At 40.4% G+C, this 25,628-nt stretch overlaps 1 protein-coding gene across 3 annotated transcripts in view; it reads left to right on the forward strand.

Moving 5' to 3' along the window:
* The window catches only part of LOC309633312 (tumor necrosis factor receptor superfamily member 10A-like), a 41,465-nt gene that overhangs the window by 6,771 nt on the left and 9,066 nt on the right, over positions 1 to 25,628 (forward strand). Inside the window, exons 2-8 of one of the 3 annotated variants that reach the window (XM_082401972.1) lie at positions 1,922 to 2,024; positions 18,109 to 18,222; positions 18,989 to 19,100; positions 19,906 to 19,979; positions 20,067 to 20,159; positions 20,701 to 20,732; positions 21,194 to 21,376. In XM_082401972.1, coding sequence (XP_082258098.1) covers positions 1,922 to 2,024; positions 18,109 to 18,222; positions 18,989 to 19,100; positions 19,906 to 19,979; positions 20,067 to 20,159; positions 20,701 to 20,732; positions 21,194 to 21,376 — 711 coding nt within the window. Of the gene's footprint in view, positions 1 to 1,921; positions 2,025 to 18,108; positions 18,223 to 18,988; positions 19,101 to 19,905; positions 20,160 to 20,700; positions 20,733 to 21,193; positions 21,377 to 25,628 lie in introns of all 3 variants that reach the window. The other 2 variants (XM_082401971.1, XM_082401973.1) reach the window with 2 other exon arrangements.

Raw genomic sequence — 25,628 nt, forward strand, 5'->3', positions numbered from 1 at the left:
TTAAAAATTGTGGTAAAATATACATCACATAAAATTCACTATCTTAACCATTTTTCAGTGTATAGTTCACTAGCATTAACTATATTCTCATTGTTGTGCAACCAATCTCTAGAGCTATTTTCATTTTGCAAAACTGAAACTCTCTACTCGTTAAACAACAACGTCTAAATTCTCCCCTCTACCCAGACCCCGGCAATGGCTATTCTACTTTCTCTGTGAATTTGACTACTCTAGGGACCTCACGTAAGTGGAATCATACGGTATTTTTGTGATTGGCTTATTTCACTTAGCATAGTGTCCTCAGGTTCATCCGTGTTGTAGCATGTGCCAGAATTTCCTTATTTTTTAAGGTGAATACTATTCCATTTTATGTATATACCACATTGTTTATCCATTCATCCACTGATGGACATTTGGATTACTTCCATCTTTTGGCTATTGTGAATAATGGTGCTATGAACATGGGTGTACAAATATCCCTTTGAGACCTTGCTTTCAATTCCTTTGGGTATATACCCAGAGATGAAATTGCTAGATCATATAGTAATTTTATTTTTAATTTTTTGAGAAACCCCCAAATTTTATGGAAACTGTTTTCCATAGGGGCTGCATCATTTTACATTCCCACCAACAGTGCACAAGACTTCCAATTTCTCCACATCTTTGCCAACACTTGTAGTTTATGGGTTTCTTTTTTTCTTTCTTTCTTTTTTTTTAAAGAGTGGCCATCCTAATGGATGTGCAGTGGTACCTCATTGTGGTTTTGATTTGCATTTCCCTAATGATTCGTGATGTTGAGCATCTTTTCATGTGCTTATTGGCCACTTGTATATCTTCTTTGGAAAAACGTCTATTCAAATCTTTTACTTATATTTTAAAATGGTTGTTTATTATTACTATTGTTGTTGTTGTGTTGTAGGAGTTCTTTATATATTCTGGATATTAACCCCTTATCAGATATATGATTTTCAAACATTTCTCCCATTCTGTGGTTTGCCCTTTCACTCTGTTAATTGTGTTTTTTTGATGCACAGAAGTTTTAAATTTTGATGTTAGCACAATTTATCTATTTTTTTCATGTTGCCTATGCTTTTGGTGTCATATCCAAGAAGTCACTTCCAAATCCCAGTTCATGAAGAACTGTCCCTATATTTTCTCCTAAGTGTTTTATAGCTTTAACTCTTATGTTTCTATCTTTGATCCATTTTGAGTTAATTTTTGTATATGGTGTAAAGTAAGGGTCCAAGTTCATATTTTTGCATATGGATATCCAGTTTTCCCAAGATTGTCCTTTCTCTGTTAAATGATTTTGGTACTCCTTGTCAAGTCATTTGACCATATATGCAACAGTCTATTTCTGGGCTATCTGTTCTATTCTATTGGTCTAGATGTCCGAGGCACCTTTTTAACCCAGAAATTCATTATTTAATCAACATTTGGTGAACAAAAAATTATTTAATGTTTGATTCTGTATCCTGATTTTTTTAAGTTTGCATATTATATAACCCTCATTCATAACTGTGTGTGTGTACGTAAGAGAAAGAGAATATTCACACATATGGTGAAATAGTGGAACTAAATGAGACAAAACATTAATGGATGCTATTTCTAAGATGAGGGGATCATATATAGTTTTTGTATTCTTATAAAAATTTTACCTGCTAATATTTTCTAGAATAAACACGTTTTCTTCTATAAGAGAAAAGGATAAAGAAGAGTTTTTCAAGTGTATGTTACTTGGCTAGGCCCAAATCATGAAAGTTCAAACATAAATACTGAAGAATATTTAAGAGTTTGGAGCTGGGAGAAAGGTGTAAGTTCTGCTTAGTTTTGGAGGTGAGGTGAAAGGAATGTGGAATGGATTCTGGGAGGGGTGAGAGTCTGGAAGCCACTCATGCCTGTCCCTGTTTTGTCCCTATAGGTCACAGCTGCCTCAACCATGCCCACAGGGAAGGACGGAGTTCACCAGCAATTAACTGCCCCACAGGGATGGAGGCTCAGCTTCTGGGAGTTGTGTCCACCAGGTACATTCTAAGACTGATCTCCAACCCTTACCCGACCCTTGTCTCCCTTATCTTCATGTCCTTCTGGTCTTCTGATTCCTGCAGTTCCTGGTTCTTATTCCGCAGGCATTTACTGGAAGTCTTCCATGTGCCAGGCGCTGTGCCAGTGGAGGGCACGAGGCCCCCGCCCTCCTAGAACCCTCCTCCTAGGATGGTACCCAGACATATGGACAAACATGACAGTCAGAGAGATGAGCTAGGAACTGTGAGGTTAATTGAATGATGGGTGGGACAGAGTCGGGGTTGGTGAGGCCTCCTGGGGTTGGTGACTTTGGTGCAGAGAGCCAGGTAGAGTGCTCCTGAGGGGGCCCCCTGGAACTGTCACCCCAGGGGGCAGGGCTGGGCTTGTTTTAGCAAAGCTAGGGGGCAGCTGGGGTGAGTGGAGGGTGGAGAGGTCAACAGGACAGGTAGGAGGAGATCACACGGGGTCCTGGACACCGTGGAGGGAGCATGGGTTTTATTTTGTTAGTAAGGGACATCTCCAAAAAGTTTTAAGCAAAAGACTGAAGGAATCAGGTTTGTTTTAGGCAGAGGACCAATGGGATAAGAGCACACTCTTGGATTGAAAGGGGGCAAGACCAGAAACAGGTGGAGAGCCTTCCAGGGCATGTCTGTGAAGTGCATCCCTGGTTCTTCTACCTGGTGTGATATCTGTGTTCCATGTGGTTCTATGAGCCACAGGAAAACAGCAGGAACCACGCCTGGCAGGGTGGTTGACTGGGGTTTTTGTTTTGCACGTGTTTCCTTTACCCCAAGAAGGAAAGTGAGTTAGAAATTGATTTTCTGCACAAGGGCTTCCAGAGTTGGCAAGAGTAGCACTGAGGGGTGCTTAAAAATCCTTTAAGACTGTGCATTTCCATGAGCATCATAAGAAAGACTCTTGTGCCTTTCCATTCGATGTTCAGTGTGGGCTTGTCAAAGTGTCAGGATGTGGAGAGGGAAGAGCTTAGCCCCAACCAAACACACAAACGAAACTAAATGCACAAAGGCTTCCAGCACCTGTTGCTGTGGTCCAGGGTCAAGATGGGTGGGCTTGAATATGGTGGTGAACAGAGCCATGGGCAGATTAGGAAGGATGAGGGATATACTGAGATAATTCTTTCTCTTTATAAAATTGTAAGAGAAATTTCTCATATATATTTGCAGTAGTTTTGTGATTTTCTATTTTATAATTAAGTCATTGATTCACCCAGATTTTATTTTCTTATAAGAAGAGAGTAAGAAAGACATTTCATTGTTTTCCAGTAGTCTTCTTAGTTGCCCCAGCACCATTATTAAATAATCACATTTTTATCATTGATATAAATTGTCATCATGATAATACATTATTAAGTTTTCTGTAAGGTAGGGTTTTTAGAGTATATTCAATATTGATAAAAATAAATCAGGGGACTCACGGACAACATGTAGAAGAATTATGGTTTTGGTTTTTCTGTCCCCATTCTGACCATCTCTACCTTTTAATTGGAGAGTTTAAATTATTTACATTTAACACTATTACTGATAAGGTAAAACTTACTTCTGCTCTTAGGTATTTAATTCTTTATGTCTTATGTATTTTGTTCCTCAATTTCTCCATGACTGCCTTTTTAAAAATTTGGTTTATTTTTTTAGTACTATTTCAATTCCCTTCTTCTTTCCTTTTCTGTGTATTTTTTAGTTATTTTCTTAGTGGTTACCTTGGAGATTAGAATTACCATCTTAAACTGATAAAAATCTAGTTTTTATAATGCTGATAACATTTCAATGGAATCCAAACACTGTGCTCCTATACATCTCCATCTCTGCTCTTATATATTGTCTTCAGAGATCACATCTTTGTACATTGTGCGCCCATTAACAGGGATCTTCTGGAGATGTGTATGGGTGTCAAGTTGACAAGGGGTGGGCTTGTGATGGTTAATTTGATGTGTCAACTTATTTAGGTCACGGTACCCAGATAATTGGTCAAATACTTTCTAATGTTTCTGTGAAGGTAGTTTTTTAGATAAGATAACATTTAAATCAGTAGACTTTGAGTGAAGCATATTACCCTCCTTAATGTGGGTGAGCTTCATCCAATCCGTTGAAAGTCTTAATAGAAAAAGATTCACCTTTCTGGAGGAAGAGCGAATTCTGACAGTAGAGTGCCTTCAGAATCAAACTGCAACTCTTCCCTGTCTGCCTACCCTGTGTGAACCAGTTCCTTAAAATATCTTTTTCTTTCTATACACACACGAACACACACACACACACACACACACTCCGTTTCTCTCTATTGGTTCTATTTCTCTGGAAAACAAATAGAAAAATTTTAAAGATTTAAAATCTTTTTGACCATACTCAATCTTCAAATAAAGACAACAACAAGGTCATAGTTCTAACATGATCCAACACTGCTGCATACATCTGAAAACACACCTATATTTTCTTTAGAAGAGGATGCAATGTCCTTGGGTGACTTTTACTCTTCTCCGTGATATCTCATAACTTAAATACTATGATGTAAGTTAACAATACTTAAATACTATGATATAAAGTCAATATATCTTATGTTATATGATAAGGGGATAAGAAAGGAAAGAAAGCAAAGATATTTGCTTAACATATATAAATACAAGAGCACAAGCATAACATAATAAAGAAGACATTTATAACAATTACAGCCCTTGTTTCCATAACTGGTCATGCAGTCATACCTGGTATTTAAACCATCTTCTACTACCCATTCCATTTTCCCTGCCCTCAGCAAGCATCTTAGCTGATCATGGCTCTGTGCATGTTAGAGTGAGCCAAGCCTTCATTCCTGAGGGGTCTAAGGCATTAGTCCTGACTGAATTGAATTGTTATAGATTTCCATTGACTTTAATCACAACGCACGGTAATTCTAAGAAACACCCTAAGGGATCTTTTGGATTCTAGACATGATCTTCCTTACCTTCATTGTGTAGTAGTAGTTCAATTTCCCCTTGGCAGTCAGGGTCAGCACAGTAACTTCTTTGCCTGCTAATTCAGAGACATGAAAAGCCCTACGTGGCTGGGTGGCATTCTTAACTGCCAGTTCAATTGAATCATCGTTGTGTCTTCTGGTGGAAACATTCCTCCCTTTAGAACTAAACCTCTAGGCCAGCAGAGCATAAAGTCATGGGAACAAGAAGCAAAATTCTGGCGAGTGTATATAGTTAGAGGTAATAGTGAGTAGTAACACTCCCATTTCCACTCCTTGGTTCCTGGATCCATAAATGCTGGCCATGGAAGAAAATATTATACATTGGATGCTGATTCAGAACGTATACTGCCTTATGGAAAACCTTCTCCCAATCTTACAAGGTATTGCCATCTAGCTGGCATTGTAACTGAGTCTTCGAAAGGTCATTCCACCATTCTATCAAGCCAGATGATTCAAGATGGTGGAGAGCATGATAAGACCATGGAATTCCTTGAGAATGGAAGGAATTCCATTCCATTCCATGGTAATTACCATTCCATTACCATTCCATGGTAATTCCATTCCATTGCTGCACTTCACTTACTGTCAAGTGAGTTCCTTGGTCAGATCAATGGTGCGAGGCATACCACAGCGGTGGATAGGTATTCTGTAAGTCCATGGATGGTAGTTTTGGCAGAAGCATTGCATGTAGGAAAGGTAAATTCATCTTCAGAGTGTCTATTCCAGTAGGAACAAAATGTTGCCCCTTTTCATGATGGAAGTAGTCCAGTGTAATCAACCTGCACAGCATTCTCTTGTTCTGGGCACCGCTCAAAATTAGCAGCTTTTTGGGTCACTCAGTAATAGGCTGGAATAACACAACAAAATGAGGAATATGTCACCTCTGAAACCGAAAGAGGCCCATTAAATGTTGTACCTCTTTCTCGGTTGTAGGGGGAGCCAGAGGGAACAGCTTATCCTTTACCTTAGAAAGGATATCTCAACATGCCCCACACCACAGGACCCCTAGACATTTCAATGAGGCAGGAGGCCCCTGAATTTTTGTTGGATTTCTTTCCCACTCTTTAATATACAAACATCTTAACAGAGTACTTACTACTCCTTGCTCACTAGGTCCAATCAGCATAACATTATCGATGTAATGAACCAGTGTGATGTTGTGTATAAGGGAAAGGACATCAAGACCTTGTGAACTATATTATGACACAGGACTGGAGGGCTGATGTACCTCTGAGGCAGGACAGTGTAGGTATATTGCTGGACTTGCTGGTTGGTGGTCTTTACTAACAAATATGAAGAAAAAAGCATTTGTCAGATCAATGGCTGCATACCAGGTACCAGAGGATGTGTTAATTTGCTTTCACAATGAAACCACATCTGGTGCTGCAGTTGCGATGGTTAAGCTTACAATAATCCACTGTCATTCTCCAAGATCCATCTGTCTTCTGCACAGGCCAGATAGACAAAATGGATGGGGATGCATCCTTCAAGTCCTGGATGGTGGCACTGATTTCTGCAGTCTCTCCAGAAATGCAGTATTGCTTTTGGTTTACTATTTTTCTAGGTAGAGGCAGTTCTAGTGGCTTCCACTTGGTCTTTCCCACCTAATAGCCCTCATTCTACATCTCAGGAAACTAATATAAGGATTCTGCCAGTTGCTGAGTATGTCTCTTCCAATTATGCATTTCAGAACTGGAGAAATCATGGCATGATGTATTTGGGGGCCCACTGGACCCACTGTGAGATGGACCTGAGCTAAAATTCCATTGTTCACCAGACCTTCATAAGCCCCTATTCTGACTTGTGGACCATGGTGATGGTTTGGGTCTTCTGGAATTGGTGTCAGTTCAAAGCCAGTGTCCAGTGATCTCTGAAAGGTCTGATTATTTCCTTTTCCCCAAAGCACAGTCAGTCTGGTAAAAGACTGTAGGTCCCTTTGGGGAAAGCTCAGAGAAAGATTAACAATATAAACTTTTGGCAGTATACCAGGGTTTTTCCTCAAGAGTACCCAGATTCTCCTTCATTTGAAGAGTTCTAGGTCTGTAAAGAGGATGGGAATTGATTGAGGGGACATGACTCTGTTTTTATGATTCAAGTTAGACTTTTGATCACTTGACCTAGAATTTTTCTACTTATACATATCATGTACAAATTTAGTAGACTTTTCTATATATGTCTGTTCTAGGAACGCCATAGTCAACTCGCCAATGTCATAGGTTTCTGTGAGTAAGACTATTCTGAGCAGTACTTTGACTCTGCTGTCCATTTAATAACCACACCCACCTTACGTTTGGCCATTGAGTGCCACCACTTGGCCCCTGCCACCTTGGCATCCAATTACCCTCATTACATTTAGATTTCCCAGTTCAGTAGCCGCAGTTCCCACAGTACTTTCTGGTCTACAGAGAAGAGCAATCACAGAGCTCTTCAAGGATGCGAGGGAACCTTCACAAATTTATTTCCCAGAGTACTAGTGAAAGACGTGTCCTCTGGACCATCCCAGAGTGTGTGAGCAGGTCTTAAATGTCAAACCCACTCTAACATTCCAATCTCTTTGAGTCTTTCCCTTCCTCTGTAGTATAGGAAGGCAGGTCTGGCATTTCAACTTCATTTACTGTGAGCTACTTTTTAGTCAATGTTTCAGCCAGCCAACAAACTGACCAAACAAACAAACAATTAGAGCCCTTTGTAACTCCCAAATTGCAACATTAGTTGACCCATATCAATAAATGTGGCCGAATCCAACTTTATGTTCTTTCTACCATTATTCCACAACCTTAATATCCATCCCACACATATGCCCGAGATTCTGTTTAAATTGGAAAAATCAAGCAGCTCTTTTGGCGTGTACTGAACAATTTGTATTGTGATTCAGCCACTAGATACTGGGTTTGGTTTTCAGCACAGTCACCTCTGCAGTTACAGGAAACAAGTGTCTCTTTCAGGGCAGACATAGAAGCTGTCATGTCATTTATGCAGTACTTAAGCTGGGAATTAAAATCCTTGAGCTCATTGTTTTCTAGCCCCATTGTGTTCAGCAAAATTAAAAGCAGGCAGCCAATCTCATTTTGTTCATTAGTTTTATAACAATGTTCAAAGGAATCAGCAACAAAAACAAAAAAAAGACAAATGGAACTACATAAAACTCTAAAACTGTGCATCATAAGAAACAATCAACAGAGTGAAAAGACAGCCTACTGAATGGGAGAAAATATTTGCAAGTTGTATATCTGATAAGGGGTTAATATCCAGGGTATATAAGGAACTTTTACCACTCAACAACAACAACAAAGAAGATAACCTAATTTAAAAATGGGCAAAGTTCTTGGATAGACAATTCTCCAAAGAAGACCAAAAAAATGGTTAATGAACATATGAAAAGATGCTCAACTTCACTAATCATAAGAGAAATACAAATCAAAACCACAATGAGATATCACTTTACATCCATTAGGATAGCCACTATCAAAAGAACAGAAAATGACAAGTGTTGGTGAGGATGCGGAAGGACTGGAGCCCTTGTGCACTATTGGTAGGAATGTAAAATGATGCAGTCATTATGGAAAACGGTATGAAGACTCCTAAAGAAAGATTAAAATAGAATCACCATATGATCCACCATTTCCACTTCTGGGAATATGCCCAAAAGAATTGAAAGCAGGATCTCAAACAGATATTTGCATACTCCTTCATATATGAGCTGCATTATTCACAATAGCCAAGAGGTGAGAGCAACCCAAATGTTCACCAACAGTTGAATGGATAAAGAAAATGTGTTATATACACACAATGGAATATTATGCAGCCTTGAAAAGGAGGGAAATCCTGTCACATGCTACAACAAATACCCAGTCACAAAAGGACAAATACTGTACGGTTCCACTCATAGAAAGTATTTAAAGTACTCAAAATCATAGAAACAGAAAGTAGGAAGATGATTGCCAAGGGCTGGGGAGAATGGGGGGGGGGGGAATTACCGTTTTTTAGTTATAAAGGTAGTACACATAAGAGAAGGTCTTAAAAGGGTATTCATCAAAAACTCTTTATAGTGTTAACCTCTAAGACTTTGTAAAGGGGAGAAATTGCAATTTTACTTCTGAATTTTAATTTTTGTTTTACAGTAGGTTCTTGTTGGTTATCTATTTTAAATATAGCAGTGTGTACATGTCAATCCCAAATTCCCAGTCTGTCCCTCCCCCCCTGCACCCTTCCCCCCAGTAATCATAAGTTCATTTTCGAAGTCTGTGAGTCTGTTTCTGTTTTGTAAATAAGTTCATTTGTATCACTTTTTTTTTTTAAGATTCTGCATATAAGCAATATCACATGATATTTGTCTTTCTCTGTCTGACTTACTTCACTTAGTATGATAATCTCCAGGTCCATCCACATTGCTGCAGATGTCACTATTTTGTTTCTTTTCATGGCTGGGTAATACTCCATTGTATATATTTACCACATCTTCTTTACCCATTCATGTGTTGTTGGACATTTAGGTTGCTTCCGTGTCTTGGCTATTGTAAACAGTGCTGCAATGAACATTGGAGTGAATGTATCCTTTCAAACCATGTTTTTCTCCAGATATATGCCCAGGAGTGGGATCGCTGGATCATACAGTAGCTCTATTTTTAGTTTTTTTAAGGAACCTCCATACTGTTCTCCATAGTGTCTGTACCAATTTACATTCCCACCAACAGTACAGAAGGATTCCTTTTTCTCCACACCCTCTCCAGCATTTATTGTTTGTAGATTTTTTAATGATGGCCATTCTTACTGGTGTGAGGTGATATCTCATTGTTTTTATTTGCATGTCTCTAATAATTAGCTATGTTGAGCATCTTTTCATGTGCCTTTAAGAGACCTTGTCTCTTATTTGATTAGAAGATCCAGGGGTGATATTTTGCATATCTCTATTGTGACATCAATCCATGGACTATCCGTGCACTCTTTTTTCTTAATTTAAATTTTATTGAAGTATAGTTGAATTATAATGTGTTAATTACAGCTGTATGGCAAGTGACTCAGTTATACATATATATACATTCTTTTTCATATTGTTTTCCATTATATTTTATCACCGGATATTGAATATACTTCCCTGTGCCATACAATAGGGCATTATTGTTTATCCATTCTATATATACCAGTTTGTATCTACTATTCCCAAACTCCCAATCCAACCCTCTCCCACTCCCCTCCCCCTTGGCCATGCACTCTTTATTATAGGAAATAAAGGCATCAGTGTGTTTAAGTCTAATCAGATTAGAGAACCAATTCTAACCCATCATCCTTAAGATTCTGTTCTGCTAGAATCGCTCTCAGTACCAAAAATTTATTTTAGTAAGAATTATCCAGAGAAAAAGAACCAATAGAGATTGTATGTATAGATAATTATTTTCAAGAATTGCTCATGCAGTTGTGGAAGCTGGCAAGTCCAAAATCCAGAAATCGGCTAGCAGTCTGCTGAATATAGAACTTCATGGTTGACAAGTTGTTTTTTGTTTTTGTTTTTTTTCCTTCAGCACTTTATATTTGTCCCTCCACTGCCTTCTGGCCTCCATTATTTCTAATGAGAAATCAGCTAATAACCTTATTGAGAATCCCTTGTATGTGATGAATCATGTCTTACGTGCTGGGTTTGTGTTTTTTTTACTTTTTTCGATACTACTTCCCCAGGTTGGGAGTGGGTAATTTGCATGCCTGCTGCTTTCCTTGGCTCCCTCTCTGGATTCAAACGCTGATCCCCCATCACCCATGGTCACCACTGTCCAGGCAGCTACTACCATCAAAAGTTGATAGGGCAGACATTTGAATGGGTCATGGCCCCCATGGGGCCTGCAATGGGCTGATGTTACCTAGAGTCACCGAAGCCGGCAGCACCGCCCTCACTGGGGCTAGTGAGGAGGCTGACCAGGTTGCTTTTGAGCTGATAAATGCATGCACCACCCCCAAGGGGGTCAGCACTCATTGGTATGTATTAGCTTTAGAATTACCACAGTTATCCAAGTAGGAGAGGAATGAGGGACCAAAGGAAAAAAATATATATTTATATATATTATATCAAAAAATATATCCTAGTTTGATATAGTCCCATTTGCTTATGCTTTTGTTTCCCTTGCCTGAGGAGATGTATCCAAAAAAATATTGCTAAGACTGATGTCAAAGAGTGAACTCCTGATGCTTTCTTCTGAAGGTTTTATGGTTTCAGGTGTTACATTAAAGTCTTTAAACCATTTTGAATTTAAATTTTTATATGGTGTGAGAAGGTAGTCCAGTTTATATGTAGCCTTACAGTTTTCCCAACACCATTTATTGAAGAGGCGTGTTTGTTCCTATTGTATATTCTTGCCTCTTTTGTCATAGATTAATTGTCTATATAAGTGTGGGTTTATTTCTGGACTCTCTGTTTTATTCCATTGATCTATGTGTCTGTTTTTGTGCCAGTACCATACTGTTTTGATGGCTGTAGCTTTGTAGTGTAGTTTGAAATCAGGGAGTGTGATACCTCCAGCTTTGTTCTTTCTCAAAATTGTTTTGGCTATTTAGGGACTTTTGTGTTTCATTAAAAATTTTAGAATTATTTTTTCCATTTCTGTGAAAAATGTCACTGGTGTTTTGATAGGAATTGCATTGAATCTGTAGATTTCCTCAGGTAGTGTTGTCATTTTAACAATATTAATTATTCCAACATATGACCATGGTATACCTTTCCATCTCTTTGTGTTGACTTCAGTTTCTTTCATCAGTGTCTTAGTTTTCCAAGTACATTTCATTTACCTCCTTACTTAGATTTATTCCTAGTTATTTTATTCTTTTTGATGCAATAGTAAATGGGATTGTTTTTGTAATTTCTATTTCTGATAGTTCATTGATAGTGTATAGAAACACAACAGATTTCTCTGTATTAATTGTGTATCCTGCAACTTTACAGAATTCATTGATGAGCTCTAGTAGTTTTTTGGTGATGTCTTCAGAATTTTCTATGTATAATATCATGTCATCGGCAAACAGTGACAGTTTTGCTTCTTCTCTTCCAATTTGGATGCCTTTTATTTCTTTTTCTTGTCTGATTGCTATGGCTAGAACTTCCAGTAGTACGTTGAATAAAAGGGGCAAGAGTGGGCATCTTTTTCTTGTTCCTGATCTTAGAGGAAATGCTTTCAGCTTTTCACCATTGAGTATGATGGTAGTTGTGGGCTTGTCATATATGGCCTTTATAATATTGAGGTGTGTATCCTCTATATCCACTTTGTTGAGAGTTTTTTATCATATATGGATGTTGAATTGTGTCAAAAGCTTTTTCTGCCTCGATTGAGATGGTTTTTATTCTTCAGTTTGCTAATGTGGTGTATTACATCATGTATTGAACCATCTTTGCATCCTTGGGATAAATCTCAATTGATCATGGTGTATGATCCTTTGAATGTATTGTTGGATTTGGTTTGCTTATATTTTACCGAGGATTTTTGCATCTATGTTCATCAGTGATATTGGACTGTAATTTTTCCCATACATTTGTCTGGTTTTTGTATCGGGGTGATGCTGGCCTCACAGTACGAGTTCAGAAGTATTTCTTCCCCTGCAATTTTTTGGAATAGTTTGAGAAGGATGAGTGTTAACTCTTCTCTAAATGTTTGGTAGAATTCCCCTGTGAAGCTATCTGGTCCTGGAATTTTGTTTGTTGGAATTTTTAAATTATTGATTTAATTTCATTACTGGTAATTGGTCTCTTCAAAATTTCTATTTCTGTCTGATTCAGTCTTGAGAGATTGGACATTTCTAGGATTTTTTCTATTTTTTTTAAGGTTTTTCTATTTAATTGCTGTATAATTGTTTGTTGTAATCTCTTATGATCTTTTGTATTTCTGTGGTGTCAGTTGTACCTTTTCCTTTTTCATTCCTGATTTTATAGATTTGAGCCCTTTCTCTTTTTTTCTTAATGCGTTTGGCTAAAGGTTTATCAATTTTGTTTATCTTTTCAAAGAACCAGCTCTTAGTTTCATTGATTTTTTTCTATTGTTTTTAAAATCTCTATTACATTTATTTCTGATCTGATCTTCATGATTTCTTTCCTTCTACTAACTTTGGGTTTTGTTTGTTCTTTTTCTACCTCCTTTAGGTGTAAGGTTAGATTATTTGAGATTTTTCTTGTTTCCTGAGGTGAGATTGAAATGCTATAAACTTCCCTCTTAGAACTGCTTTTGCTGCATCCCATACATTTTGGGTCATTGTGTTTTCATTTTCATTTGTCTCCAGGTATTTTTTAATTTCCTCTTTGATTTCTTCAGTGATCTGTTGCTTGCTTAGTATTGTATTATTTATCCTCACCTTGTTTGTGTTTTTTGCAGTTTTTTTTCTTGTAGCTGATTTCTGGTCTCATAGCATTGTGATAGGAAAGGGTGATTGATAAAATGTCAATTTTCGTAAATTTACCAAGACTTGTTTTGTGGCCTAGCATGTGATCTATCCTGGAGAATGTTCCATGTGCACTTGGAAAGAATGTGTATTCTGTTGCTTTTGGATGGAATGTTCCATATATATATATATATATATATATATATATATATATATATATATATTAGATGGGATCTAATGTATCATTTAAGGTCAGTGTTTCCTTATTGATTTTGTGTCTGGATGATCCTGTCCATTGATGTAAGTGGGGTGTTAAAATCCCCTACTAAATTTGTTACTGCCATTTTCTCCTTTTGTGTCTGTTAATATTTGCCTTATATACTTAGATGCTCCTATGTTGAGTGCATATATATTTATAATTGTTATATCATCCTCTTGGATTGATCCTTTGATCATTATATAATGTCCTTCTTTGTCTCTTATAACAGTCTTTGTTTTAAAGCCTATTTTGTCTGATATTAATATTGCTACCCTGGCTTTCTTTTCTTTTCCATTTGCATGGAATACCTTTTCTTAGCCCCTCACTTTCAGTGTGAATGTCTTTAGTGCTGAAGTGAGTCTCTTGTAAGCAGCAGATTGGAGCATTTAGTCCATTTACATTTAAAGTACTTACCAATAGATATGTATGCATTGACATTTTGTTAATTGTTTTGGGGTTGTTTTGTAGTTTTTTGTTCCTTTTTTCTTCTTTTCCTCTCTTCCCTGTGATTTGATGACTATCTTCAGTGTTTTGTTTGGATTACTTTCCCTTTGTGTGTGTATCTAACACAAATTTTTGAAATATGGTTACCATGAGGCTTATATATAGCAATCTGTGTGTGTGTGTGTGTGTGTGTGTGTATGATTAAGTTGCTGCTCTCTTAAATTTGAACACAGTTTAACAACAGTGCAACTGTATTTTTACTCCCCAACCCCCAATCTTTACTTTTTTTGACATCATATTTTACATCTTTTTGTTTTGTGTATTTCTTAACTATTTATGGTGGATATAGATGATTTTACTTCTTTTGTCTTTTAGCCTTCCTACTGGTTTTATAAGTAGATTTACAACCTTTACTGTATATTTGCCTTTACCAATTAGTTTTTTACTTTCATAACTTTCCTGTTTCTAGTTGTGGTCTTTTCTATTATGCTGAGAGAAGTCCCTTTAACATTTCTTGTAAAACTGGTTTGGAGGTGCTGAAGTCATTTAGCTTTTGCTTGTCTGTAAAACTTTTGATATCTCCTTCAAATCTGAATGATAGCCTTGACAAGTAGAGTTTTCTTCATTGTAGTTTTTTCCCTTTTATCACTTTAAATGTATTGTGCCACTCCTTTCTGTCCTACAGAGTTTCTGCTGAAGAGTCAGTTGATGGTCTTATGGGAGTTCCCTTGTGTGTAACTTGTTGCTTTTCCCTTGCTGCTTTTAATATTCTCTATCTTTAATTTTTGCCATTTTAATTTCAGTGTGTCTTGGTGTGGTTCTCTTTGCATTTATCCTGTTTGGGACCCTCTGTGCTTCCTGAACCAGGATGTCTGTTTCCTTTCCCAGGTTAGGGAAATTTTCAGCTATTATGGTTTCAAATATGTTCTCTGTACCTTTTCCTCTTTCTATTCTCCTTCTGAGACCCCTATAATGTGAATTTAGTATACTTGATGTTGTCCAAGATTTCTTAAAATGTCCTGTATTTTTAAATTCTTTTTTATTTTTTGTGCAACTTGAGTGATTTCTACTACTCTGTCTTCCAGTTCACTGATCCATTCCTCTGTATCACCTAATCTATTGTTGATTCCTTCTAATATATTTTTTATTTCAGTTATTATATTCTTCAGCTCTGTTTGGTTCTTCTTTATATTTTCTAACTCTTTGTTAAATCTCACTGTGTCCATTCATTCTTCTCTCGAGTTCTTTTATCATCTTTGTGATCATTACCTTGAACTCTTTATTGGGTAGGTTGCTTATCTCTATTTTCACTTAATTATTCTGGGGTTTTATCTTGGTCCTTCACTTGGAACATATTCCTCAGTCACCTCATTTTACTAATTCGCTGTTTTTATTTCTATATATTTGTATGTTGGTTACATTTCCCAATCTTGGAGAAGATTTTGTAGGAGATGTCCTATGTCCCAGCAGCACACTCCCCTTTCATCACTGGAGCTACGTGCTCTAGGGGTGCCCCCATGTGTGCTGTGTGGGCCCTTCTGTTGTGGCAGGCTGCCTACTATGGGTGGGCTGCTAGTCCCTGCCTAATGTGGTGTCTGCTTGCCACTGGTGGGCAGGGCTGGGACACAAGGTGGCTGGCTGTGGAGCCCCAGGAAGTCCAGGGCTAGTTCTGGCCCACTGGTGGTTGGAGCAAGGTCCCAAGGTGGCTGGTTGTGGGACCAGGGGTCCCAGAGTTAGTGTCACCTGCTGAGAAGTGGGACCAGTTCCTGACATGGCTAGCTACAGGGTCTGGGGTGTCCCAAAGCTGGTGTCAGCCCACTGGTGAGTGGGGCTGGATCCCAGAGAGTGTGGCTGAGGGGCCTAAGATGTCTCAGAGCTGATGTCAGCCTTCTGGTGGGCAGGGCTGGGGCCCAGGTGTTCACAGGGCTAATGCCAGCCCACTGATGGGCAGAGGTCATTCCTGGGGCCTTTGGCTGCAGGTTCTCATTCCTTGCTAGACTCAATTCTAGCTACCCTCTTGAAAAACTGATCCAGTGATGTCTGGGTAGTAGCTCTTTTTTTTTCTCATCAGAGATGACACAGTAGTGCTGGATTGCACTCTGAAGGGCTGCTGCAGCCTTTGTGTACCAATCTACGTTCAGATCCTGTGCCTCAAAAACTAACAGTGAATCCTCAAATAAAGAAAATCCCCTTGCCATTTCCTGCATCATGAAACTCTTTGGTTCTTCAGTTACTTCTTCTTCCTCTTGTTGCTCCACTCTCTCAATTATTTTCACTTTTCTTTCCATCATTATCGCTTGGCACTTCTTATTACCAAATACATCACTGCTGCTTTTACGCTTGCTTCCGGACATCCTGGGCTTGAAATAAAGATACTGTACTACTGTATTCTATACAGTACTGTACAATAAAGTACACAAAGGCACAACCACTTGTAGAGGATGCACGCACATGACAATGTATGCCAAACACGTGAACTTACTTATGTGATTGGACATGCAAAAGCATGTTCATATCTTTGAAAGTTCGCAACTTGAATGTTCGTATGTAGGGGCCTTTCTGTACATCAAAATTTAAAACTGTGCATCAAAGGAAACAATCAATAGAATGTGAGAAGATATTTGTGAATCAAATAAATGATAACGGTTTAATACCTACAATATATAAATCAATCCTACAACTCAAGAACAAAAAGACAAACATCCCAATTTAAAGATGGGCAAAGGACTTAACTAGACATTTCTCCACAGATGATATACAAATGGCCAACAAGCATATGGGAAGATGCTCAACATCATTAATCATAAGAGAAATGCAAATTAAAACCACAGTGAGTTATCACCTCATACCAATTTGATGGTTACTATCACAAAACTGAAAATAATGTGTTGGTGAGGATGTGGACAATTGCAATCCTTGTACACTGTTGGTGAGATTGTGAAAATGGTGCATCTGTTGTGGAAAACAGTATGGTGGCTCCTCAAAATATTAAAAAATAGAAATACCATATGATCCAGCAATCCTGCTCCTGGGTATATATCTAAAAAAATAAAAAATGAGGTCTCAAAGAGATATTAGTACACCCAAGTTCATAGCAATATTCATCATAGCCAAGAAGTGGAAGAAACCCAAGTGTCCATTCATGGATGAATAGATAAACTAAATGTTTTATATACATGCAATGGAATATTATTCAGCCTGAAAAAAGGATGAAATTCTGGCACATGTTACAACATGGATGAACCTCAGAAACGTTGTGCTATGTGAAATCAGCCAAAAACAATTTTTGTATGATTCGGGACATACGTTCCCAGGCAGCAACAGCTCCTGCAAGGTCTCATCTCAGTGCCTGGGGAATGCCTCTGTATTCCAAGGCACAAAGACACACTTTCTTTGGATCTTTCTTTGACTCTTTACATACAGGACCCATTTTTCCTTCCATTTTGTTGGAGGATGGCATGAACTTTAACTGAAAGCTTGTCTGTGATTGTCATATTACTTCTGATCTTGTTTGTGTCTTCCACTGACCTGGAACTCATTGAGGACAGGGATTAAGACTTTCTTCTGTGACTCTCTAGGGACCTGATGGTGCTGTCCAATTTAGAAGTCACTAGGTCCATGTGACTATTGAGCACTTGAAATATGGCTACTCCAAATAGTGAGTGACGTAAGGGAGAAATAATCCCTGGATTCTAAGACATACTTTGAAAAACTAATGTAAAATATTTGAATGTTTTATGTTTATTACATCTTTAAGTGATATTATTTTGAATATATTGATTAAAATGCATTATTAAAATTAATTTGAGCTGTTTCCTTCTGCTCTTTTAACGTGGCTCCTATAATATTTGAATTTTATATTGACTTGTAATAAATTTATGTTGCAATGTTAGTCAAGGGTATATAGTAGATGCAGAATTGATGAACTGGCTGATGCCAGGTAAAATGAATTTCCCCAATTGGATTCTGGCGATGGGCAAAAGAGGAGTCCCCCAGTCACCACTGCCAGCCCCTGGGAATCCTGTCGGGATTCATTCACCAGATTTTCTCTCCCTTCCTAGGATACCATGTATCAGAAGGTGGAAAAAACTGTGTATCCTGTACAAATGGAGTGGACTTTACTAATCACTGGAATATGCTCCCTTCCTGCTTACCATGTACAATCTGTAAATCAGGTACAGAACATGCGGACCCATAACAAGTGCAGGCATGATGAGGTGGGAATTGTATCCAACATGGAATCAGGACATCTGGATTCCAATTCCAGTCCTTCTTGGTCTTCATCATACCCTGTTTTATGACTATGTCTTAGGTCAATACAAAAAATAGAAATTATTTTTATAATGCATGCCACATAGTATGTAAATCTTTTAAATCATCAGATGAAAGTGGTGGGAAAGTAATCTGTCCTTTCATGGGGGAGAGGGATGGGATCTGTATAGTTACAGCATAAGAAAAGGCATGGCCAAGTGGAAAAGTGCTAGGTTTGAGCTTTGACGTGGGTCTAGTCCTGGGCCAGGCCCCTCTTAGCCTGTGCTCTGTGCTCCTGGCAGAGACTTGGCCTCTTTCAGCCTTTACAACTTAGGGCCCCTCCACTTCTCCAGCAGGGCTAGGTTTTGGGAAGTCACCCAAGGGTTCCTCTCCATCCAGGGTCTCTCAGATTATACCCGGCCCTTCCTACTGACCATGTGAGCTAAAAGATTTCCCTCCTTGTCCTAATGCATTAAATAATGAATCATGGTCCTTTTCTCATACCTCTGAGTATCGGTGACAGGTGAACAGGGGCTGTCTTTTATGTGTCCCACATGTGTTGCTGCAGAATTTGACCCCCAAAGCTACAGTGAACTGAGGAGAGCTGAGTGGGTGGGTTTTTGGTTGGTGAAGAAGGGTTGAAGGTCATGCGAGGGAAACATATCCCCAAACCTTATCCTTTGTCTTCAGGTGAAGAAGAGAGGACCCCTTGCACGGTGACTAAGGACACACAGTGTCAGTGCAAACCTGGAACTTTCCATGAAGAAGACTCACCTGAGTTCTGCCAGAAGTGCAGCACTGGGTGAGACATGGGAGCCTAGGTGGTTCCCAACAGCTCATCCATGATGCAGTCAATAGAAGTTTTCATTTCTTTTAAAAAGATATCAGAGGGGAAAAAATGAGTAGAATGCAGCCGGGCTTATATTCATCTTTATAACAATTCAGTCATAAAATGGAATTTTTAATATTTTTTTATGCAGGAAAGGGCCCATGAACACAAAAGTGCCCACAGCCAAGTCATAATAAGATTGAGCATTTAGCTCCTTCAAGGTTCCCATAAAACCCGAGCCAACTCAGCTGGCCTCACATCCAGCCCTTGTTCCCCAATAAGATCTGAATCTTTCCTTTTTGGGGATTTAGGGGCCAATAGTAATTAGCTCTTCTCTGATGCTCCAGTGCTGGCTGTGATTGGTAGGAAGAGTCAACAGGTGGAGGACAAGAGGGTCCTTGTGTTAAAGCTTGACTGGAGGATGAGGCTTGGCTTGTGCCCAAACCCCTCTGACCCTTGACTTGGATGAGATGCCCCTTCACTCAGGCTTCCCCTGCAGCCCAGGGAGGCCAGTGCAGGCCTTGCAGAGAAGGCCCAGCTCCTTAAGGGGCAGCTCTGAACACTCAGCAGGAGCCCTGGGGGCTGGAGTGCACAAGCCCAGATCCTTCTCCCCCGACAAGGGGGACTGAAGGGACCCAGCCCTGCAGAGAGTAGGAGCCCGTCCTTCCTCCACTGTCTTGTCAGGGAACACTGGGTGAGAGATTGTTCCCTCTTTCTCCTCATCCGGCCAGCTTTCCCTGACAGATCCCCTCCATGCCCTCCCTGTGTCTGTACCCAGGTGCCCTGATGGGATGGTCGTGGCCACGCCCTGTAGCCCCTTCAGTGACCTCAAATGTGTGGACCAAAAACCAGGTACCCAGGCCAGTGGGGAGGCCCTGGTTCCTGGAAAGACAGTGACCATGAGCCGGAGACTGCCTACCACTCCCTCTCCCTCCTCAGGTGCTTCACAGCTGGTGATCGGAAGTGTAGCTGCCGGTGTCCTCCTGCTGCTGGTGCCGATCGCATATGTTTTCTGGCGGTTCTTCATTCGAAGTGAGGTTCTGGGAGGGAAGGGGAGGCGCTGGCCCCCCTCCGTCTCCCCACTCCTCCGGTTCCTCCTGGCCCGGCTCTGATCTTGTTCCCCGGGATCCCCCTCCACCTCCCACCTCACCTGCTCCTACGAAGCCGGGATCACATCCGTCCCCCATCTCAGCTGACGGTCGCCTCTCCCCCCTGGCCAAGTCTGGTGTAGCGGGGGGCAGGGTCAGTTCTTAATGTCTTCAGGACCCCCAGCCGGGGCAGAGAGGTGGTCAGCGCCTTGACTGGGTGACAAGAGTCAGGAGGAGAGGGTCGTTCAGCAGAACCCCACAGAGATTTTACATGGGTTTCATTTTATTTCATTTTCCCCCTTCTCTTCTCCCTCCCCGAGGGTTCTCCAGACTTGGAATGGCCCGCTCCCTGTCACCAGGCCCGGGGCTCCTTGTTCAGTGTCTGAGTCCCCAGCCCACACCCCGTCCCTGGCACTGTCCCTGGGGAGGGAGGTGCTGCAAGAGGGCCCTCCGCACTGCTCAGGTGGATGCGTCTTCTCTTCTAGGTCGTGGTGTGGACCCTAAGTGCATGGACAAAGTGAGTTGGTTTCTCCAGGACCTGGTGGCATCAGGCCCTCAGTAACTGCTTGGCCCTGGGTGGACACGGTCCCCAGTTTGTCCTATACTGTTGTCCCTGGCTCTCTCAAGTGGCCTAGGAGCTCTGGGCTGACTGTAGGAGAGCAACTGGCCTGTTGAGAGCATCCCTAAGGCTGGTTGGCAGTGCTAAACCTGTCCCTCTTACTGCTTGTGAGGTGCCCTCACCCCATAACCCTGGATGCACCCTGGGGCATGGAGGGTGTCAGGAAGGGGTGCTGAACCCCCCTTAGCACAGCACTAGGGTCCTGGTGCCATCAGCAGGGCCCTGGATGTGCTGAGTCTGTGCCTACCTTGTGGGGGGACAAATGGGAGTAGGTGGGGAGGCAGAACCCACCGTATTCCCCCAGACGCTGCAGGGATCTGTGGGTATGGACTCCTGAGTCAGCTCCTTGCCTTCCCAAGGTCTTTTTCTGGCACTCATGTCCCCCAAGAGGTCCTGGGGCTCTGGACAATGCCCACAACAACATGCTGATCAACAGAGATTCGCTGTCCATTCTGGTGGCCAAGAAGGACCTAGAAGACCAGGAGCAGGACAAGCTGACAGGTGTCATGGTACAGTCTACGGAGGAAGCAAAACATTTACTGGTGAGTCTGTGGTGGTCTTTCTTCTTGCCCAGGACTGCAGTAGAAACAGGGAAAGACCAATGTTGGTCAGGTCTCCTGTCCCATGGGGAAGTGGTGATAAAGGGAAATCAGGGTCCTGAAGGGGAAAGGGACCTGCTACCCTGATATGGTAGACTGTCAGCTCTATGCAATGTTACACTATTTATTATCTGTCCAGTTCTCACTGTTTCCTCAGTCTAGAACAAGGAGGCATAGAGTGGGCACTCCCATATTTGTTGAATGATTGAATGAGGGCTGCATAATATTCCACTGCATAGTTGTAAAATAATATAGTAAGCCATTCCTCGTAATAATAGGAATATCAAATTCATTACAAAATTATTATTACACTGAACATACATGAAAATAAATCTTCGTCCAGATAGTTGATCATATTTGTATAGTGGCTTCTTAGAAGAAGTAGAATTTTGGAGTCAACTTGTAGAAGTGCTTTTCTACTGTCAACACACACATGCACATCCAGTTTGGGTTCATATCTGTTCATCAGTTTTGACATTGAGTAGTCAACCTGTGCAAACATTTCTCATTCTTCTTAAGGTTGGAAAATCATTCCCCACAACATAAAATGAAATTCTTTAATTTCTTAGAGTTTTAAAATTTAATGATGATTTTTAGCATATAACAATTTTACCTAACTGGAATTTATTTTGTGATATGATATGATGTGAGGACCTCCCTGAATTCTGAGTCACTGTCTCCTTCCTATAACCCTATTTAGCAACTGCTTCTCCCATTTCCCTCTGCTTTTGGCCTCTCCTTTATCACATGTGAAATATTTACATGGATAATGATCTCTTTCCATCTAGTGTTCTTTTTGGGGTTTTTTCCTGCATTGACAGTTGACCCTTGAACAAAGCTGGGGATAGGGACACAGACCCTCCAAAATCCACATGTCCGTGGCTCTGCATCCTCAGATTCAACCAACTATGTATCATATAGTACTGTAGTGCACATATAGTGAAAAAAATCCACATGTAAATGGACTCGTGCAGTTCAAGCCCATGTTGTTCAAGGGTCAACTATATACTGTATTCTTTTTAAAGAGAAAGTATAAAAGGAAGCAAACAAACAAAAAAGACAAATAATCCCCCATCCTGATTAATCACTTTTCACATTTTTTCACAGTAGTTAATACATATCCACAGTGAGAAAATTTAAACAGTATAGAAAGTTTCTCAGTGAGTCATGAAAGCCTCATCCTGTAATCTTTCTCCAGCCACTTAGTTCTTTTTATTTCACGTAACTGTGAGGGATAATTTTCTGTGATTCTTTGCTGAAATCGTTATGCATATGTCATCTATATACTTTACCAATGAAACTGTTTAATATGTTTTAATATCTGAGAGAGCAATACCTCTTACTTTTTCAAAATTTATTGTTTACCCAGATAAAATTTAGAATTATTTTATAAGATATCCTCCACGCCTAAAAAAATTATTGAAATATTTTGTATTACCTTAAATTCATAAATTAATCTAGGAAGAATTAAGATCTTGTTAATATTCAATATTGTTCTTATCAAAGAAGATAACATTGAGAGATTAAACATAATGGTGGAGTAGAAAGACCCTGAGCTCACCTCCTCTCACAGGCACACCAAAATTATAACTATTTACAGAGGAACTCTTGGTGAGAAATACCAGAATCTACCAGAAAATAGCTTCTACAACTAATGATATAAAGAAGGAACCACAAGATGGCTGAGACATAGTACAGTAAAAACCCATATCGCTGGGTGATCAACCCACAATTGGGAGGCTAATTACATTTGCAGAGTTTCTCCCCAAGGAGCAAGGAATCTGAGCCCCACATCAGGCTCCCCAGACCAGGAGTTCTGCACCAGGAAGACAAGCCCCTAGAACATTTGGCTTTAAGGCCAGTGGGGCTTACTTTCAGGAGACCCAGAGGGCTGTGGGATATAGAAACTGCCTCTTAAAGGGTGCACATAAAATCTCACAACCACTGGGACCCAGGGAAGAGCAGAAAGAAGTCTGGGTCAGACCTACCTGCTGATTTTGGAGAGTCCCGGGAAGGCAAGAGGCAACTGGATCTCATCCTGGGGACACTGACACTGCTGGTAGCAATTTGGGGGAGTTCATTCTACCATGTGGACGCTGGTGCTGGCAAGCACCATTTTGGAATTCTCCCTCTAGCTTATTAGCCTTGGGATCCAGCCCTACCCCCACCCACCAGCCTATAGGCACCAGCACTTGGATGCCTCAGGCCAAGCACCTAGGCAAGCAGGGACCCAGCCCCACCCACCAGCAGGCAGCCTGACTTAAGACCACCTGAGCCCACAGCTGCCCCTGGACATCCTTGTCCACCAGTGGGCCCAGGACCCAGCCCCGCACACCAGTGTGCAGGCACTAGTCCCAGGAAATCATACGGCCCTGCAGCCAGAGACCCAGCTCCACCCACCAGTGGGCAGACACCAGCCCCAGGATCTACTGGGCACCAGCCCCAGGAACATTGCAGCCCCTCAGCTGCCTTGTCAGGACCCAGCCAACACATCAGCCGGCTGGCATCAGCTCTGGGACCCCACTGGGCTCCAGCCATGCACAACAGCAGGCCAACTAAAGGCCAAGGGGACACCTTGAGCCCCTCAGCCAGTTGCCCCAGGATCCAATCCCATCCACTAGTGGGCTGACACCAGCTTTGGGACACCCATAGCCCTGCATCCAGAGATCTCAGGATCTGGTTCTGCATACCAGTGACTGGCAGTAGCCCTGATAACCCCTGAGGGGGACCACATCAACATACATTGTAATTAAAATAGCAAAAATTAAAGATAAAGAGAGAATATTAAAAGCAACAAGGGAAAAACAACAAGAAACATACAAGGGAACTCCCATAAGGTCATGAGCTGACCTTTCAGCAGAAACTGCAGGCCAGAGGGAGTGGCACAATATATTTAAACTGTTGAAAGGGAAAAACCTACAACCAAGAATACTCTAACCGGCAAGTCTCTCATTCATACTTTTTTTTAAAAACATCTTTATTGGAGTATAATTGCTTTACAATGGTGTGTTAGTTTCTGCTTTATAACAAAGCGAATCAGTTATACATATACATATGTTCCCATATCTCTTCCCTCTTGCCTCTCCCTCCCTACCACCCTCCCTATCCCACTCCTCTAAGTGATCACAAAGCACCGAGCTGATCTCCCTGTGCTATGCGGCTGCTTCCCAGTAGCTATCTATTTTACATTTGGTAGTGTATATATGTCCATGCCACTCTCTCACTTTGTCACAGCTTACCCTTCCCCCTCCCCATATCCTCAAGTCCATTCTCTAGTAGGTCTGTGTCTTTATTCCCGTCTTACCACTAGGTTCTTCATGACCTTTTTTTTTTTTCCCCTTAGATTCCATATATATGTGTTAGCATACTGTATTTGTTTTTCTCTTTCTGACTTCACTCTGTATGACAGACTCTAATCTCATTCATATTTGAAGAACATATCAGAAGTTTTACAGACCTAATGAAGCTAAAAGAGTTCAGCACCACCAAACCAGCTTTACAAGAAATGTTAATGGGACTTCTCTCAGTGGAAAAGAAAAACCCACAACTAGAAACATGAAACTTACAAAAGTAAAAAGCTAATTGGTAAAGGAAAATACACAGTAAAGGTAGTAAATCAATCACATACAAAGGTAGTAGGAAGGTAAAAAACAGAAGTAGTAAAATTATCTATATACACAATGAGTAGTAATGAAATATAGAAAACAAAATGATATAAAATATGATGTCAAAAACAGAAATTGAGGCACAAGAGGAATAAAAAAGCAGGGTTTATAAAATTCTTTTGAAATTAAGAGATCAGCAAATTAATCACACAAATACATGTAGATAGTTTGATTATATAAACTTCACAGTAACCAGAAATCAAAAATCTATATTACATACACACACAGAAGAGAAAGGAATACAAACATAACAATAAAGATAGTCGTCAGTCACAGGGAAGAGAACAAAAGAAGAAAAAAGGAAAACTAAAAAGAATTACCCAAAAAATCTGAAAACAATTAACAAAATGACAATAAGTACATACTTATCAATAACTACTTTAAATGAATAAAGACTAAATGCTCCAATCAAAAGACATAGAGTGGGGGGCTTCCCTGGTGGCGCAGTGGTTGAGAGTCTGCCTGCCAATGCAGGGGACATGGGTTCGAGCCCTGGTCTGCGAAGATCCCACATGCCACGGAGCAACTGG

Source organism: Balaenoptera borealis (assembly GCF_965194805.1).
Source record: "Balaenoptera borealis genome assembly, chromosome: 8".
Lineage (NCBI taxonomy): Eukaryota > Metazoa > Chordata > Mammalia > Artiodactyla > Balaenopteridae > Balaenoptera > Balaenoptera borealis.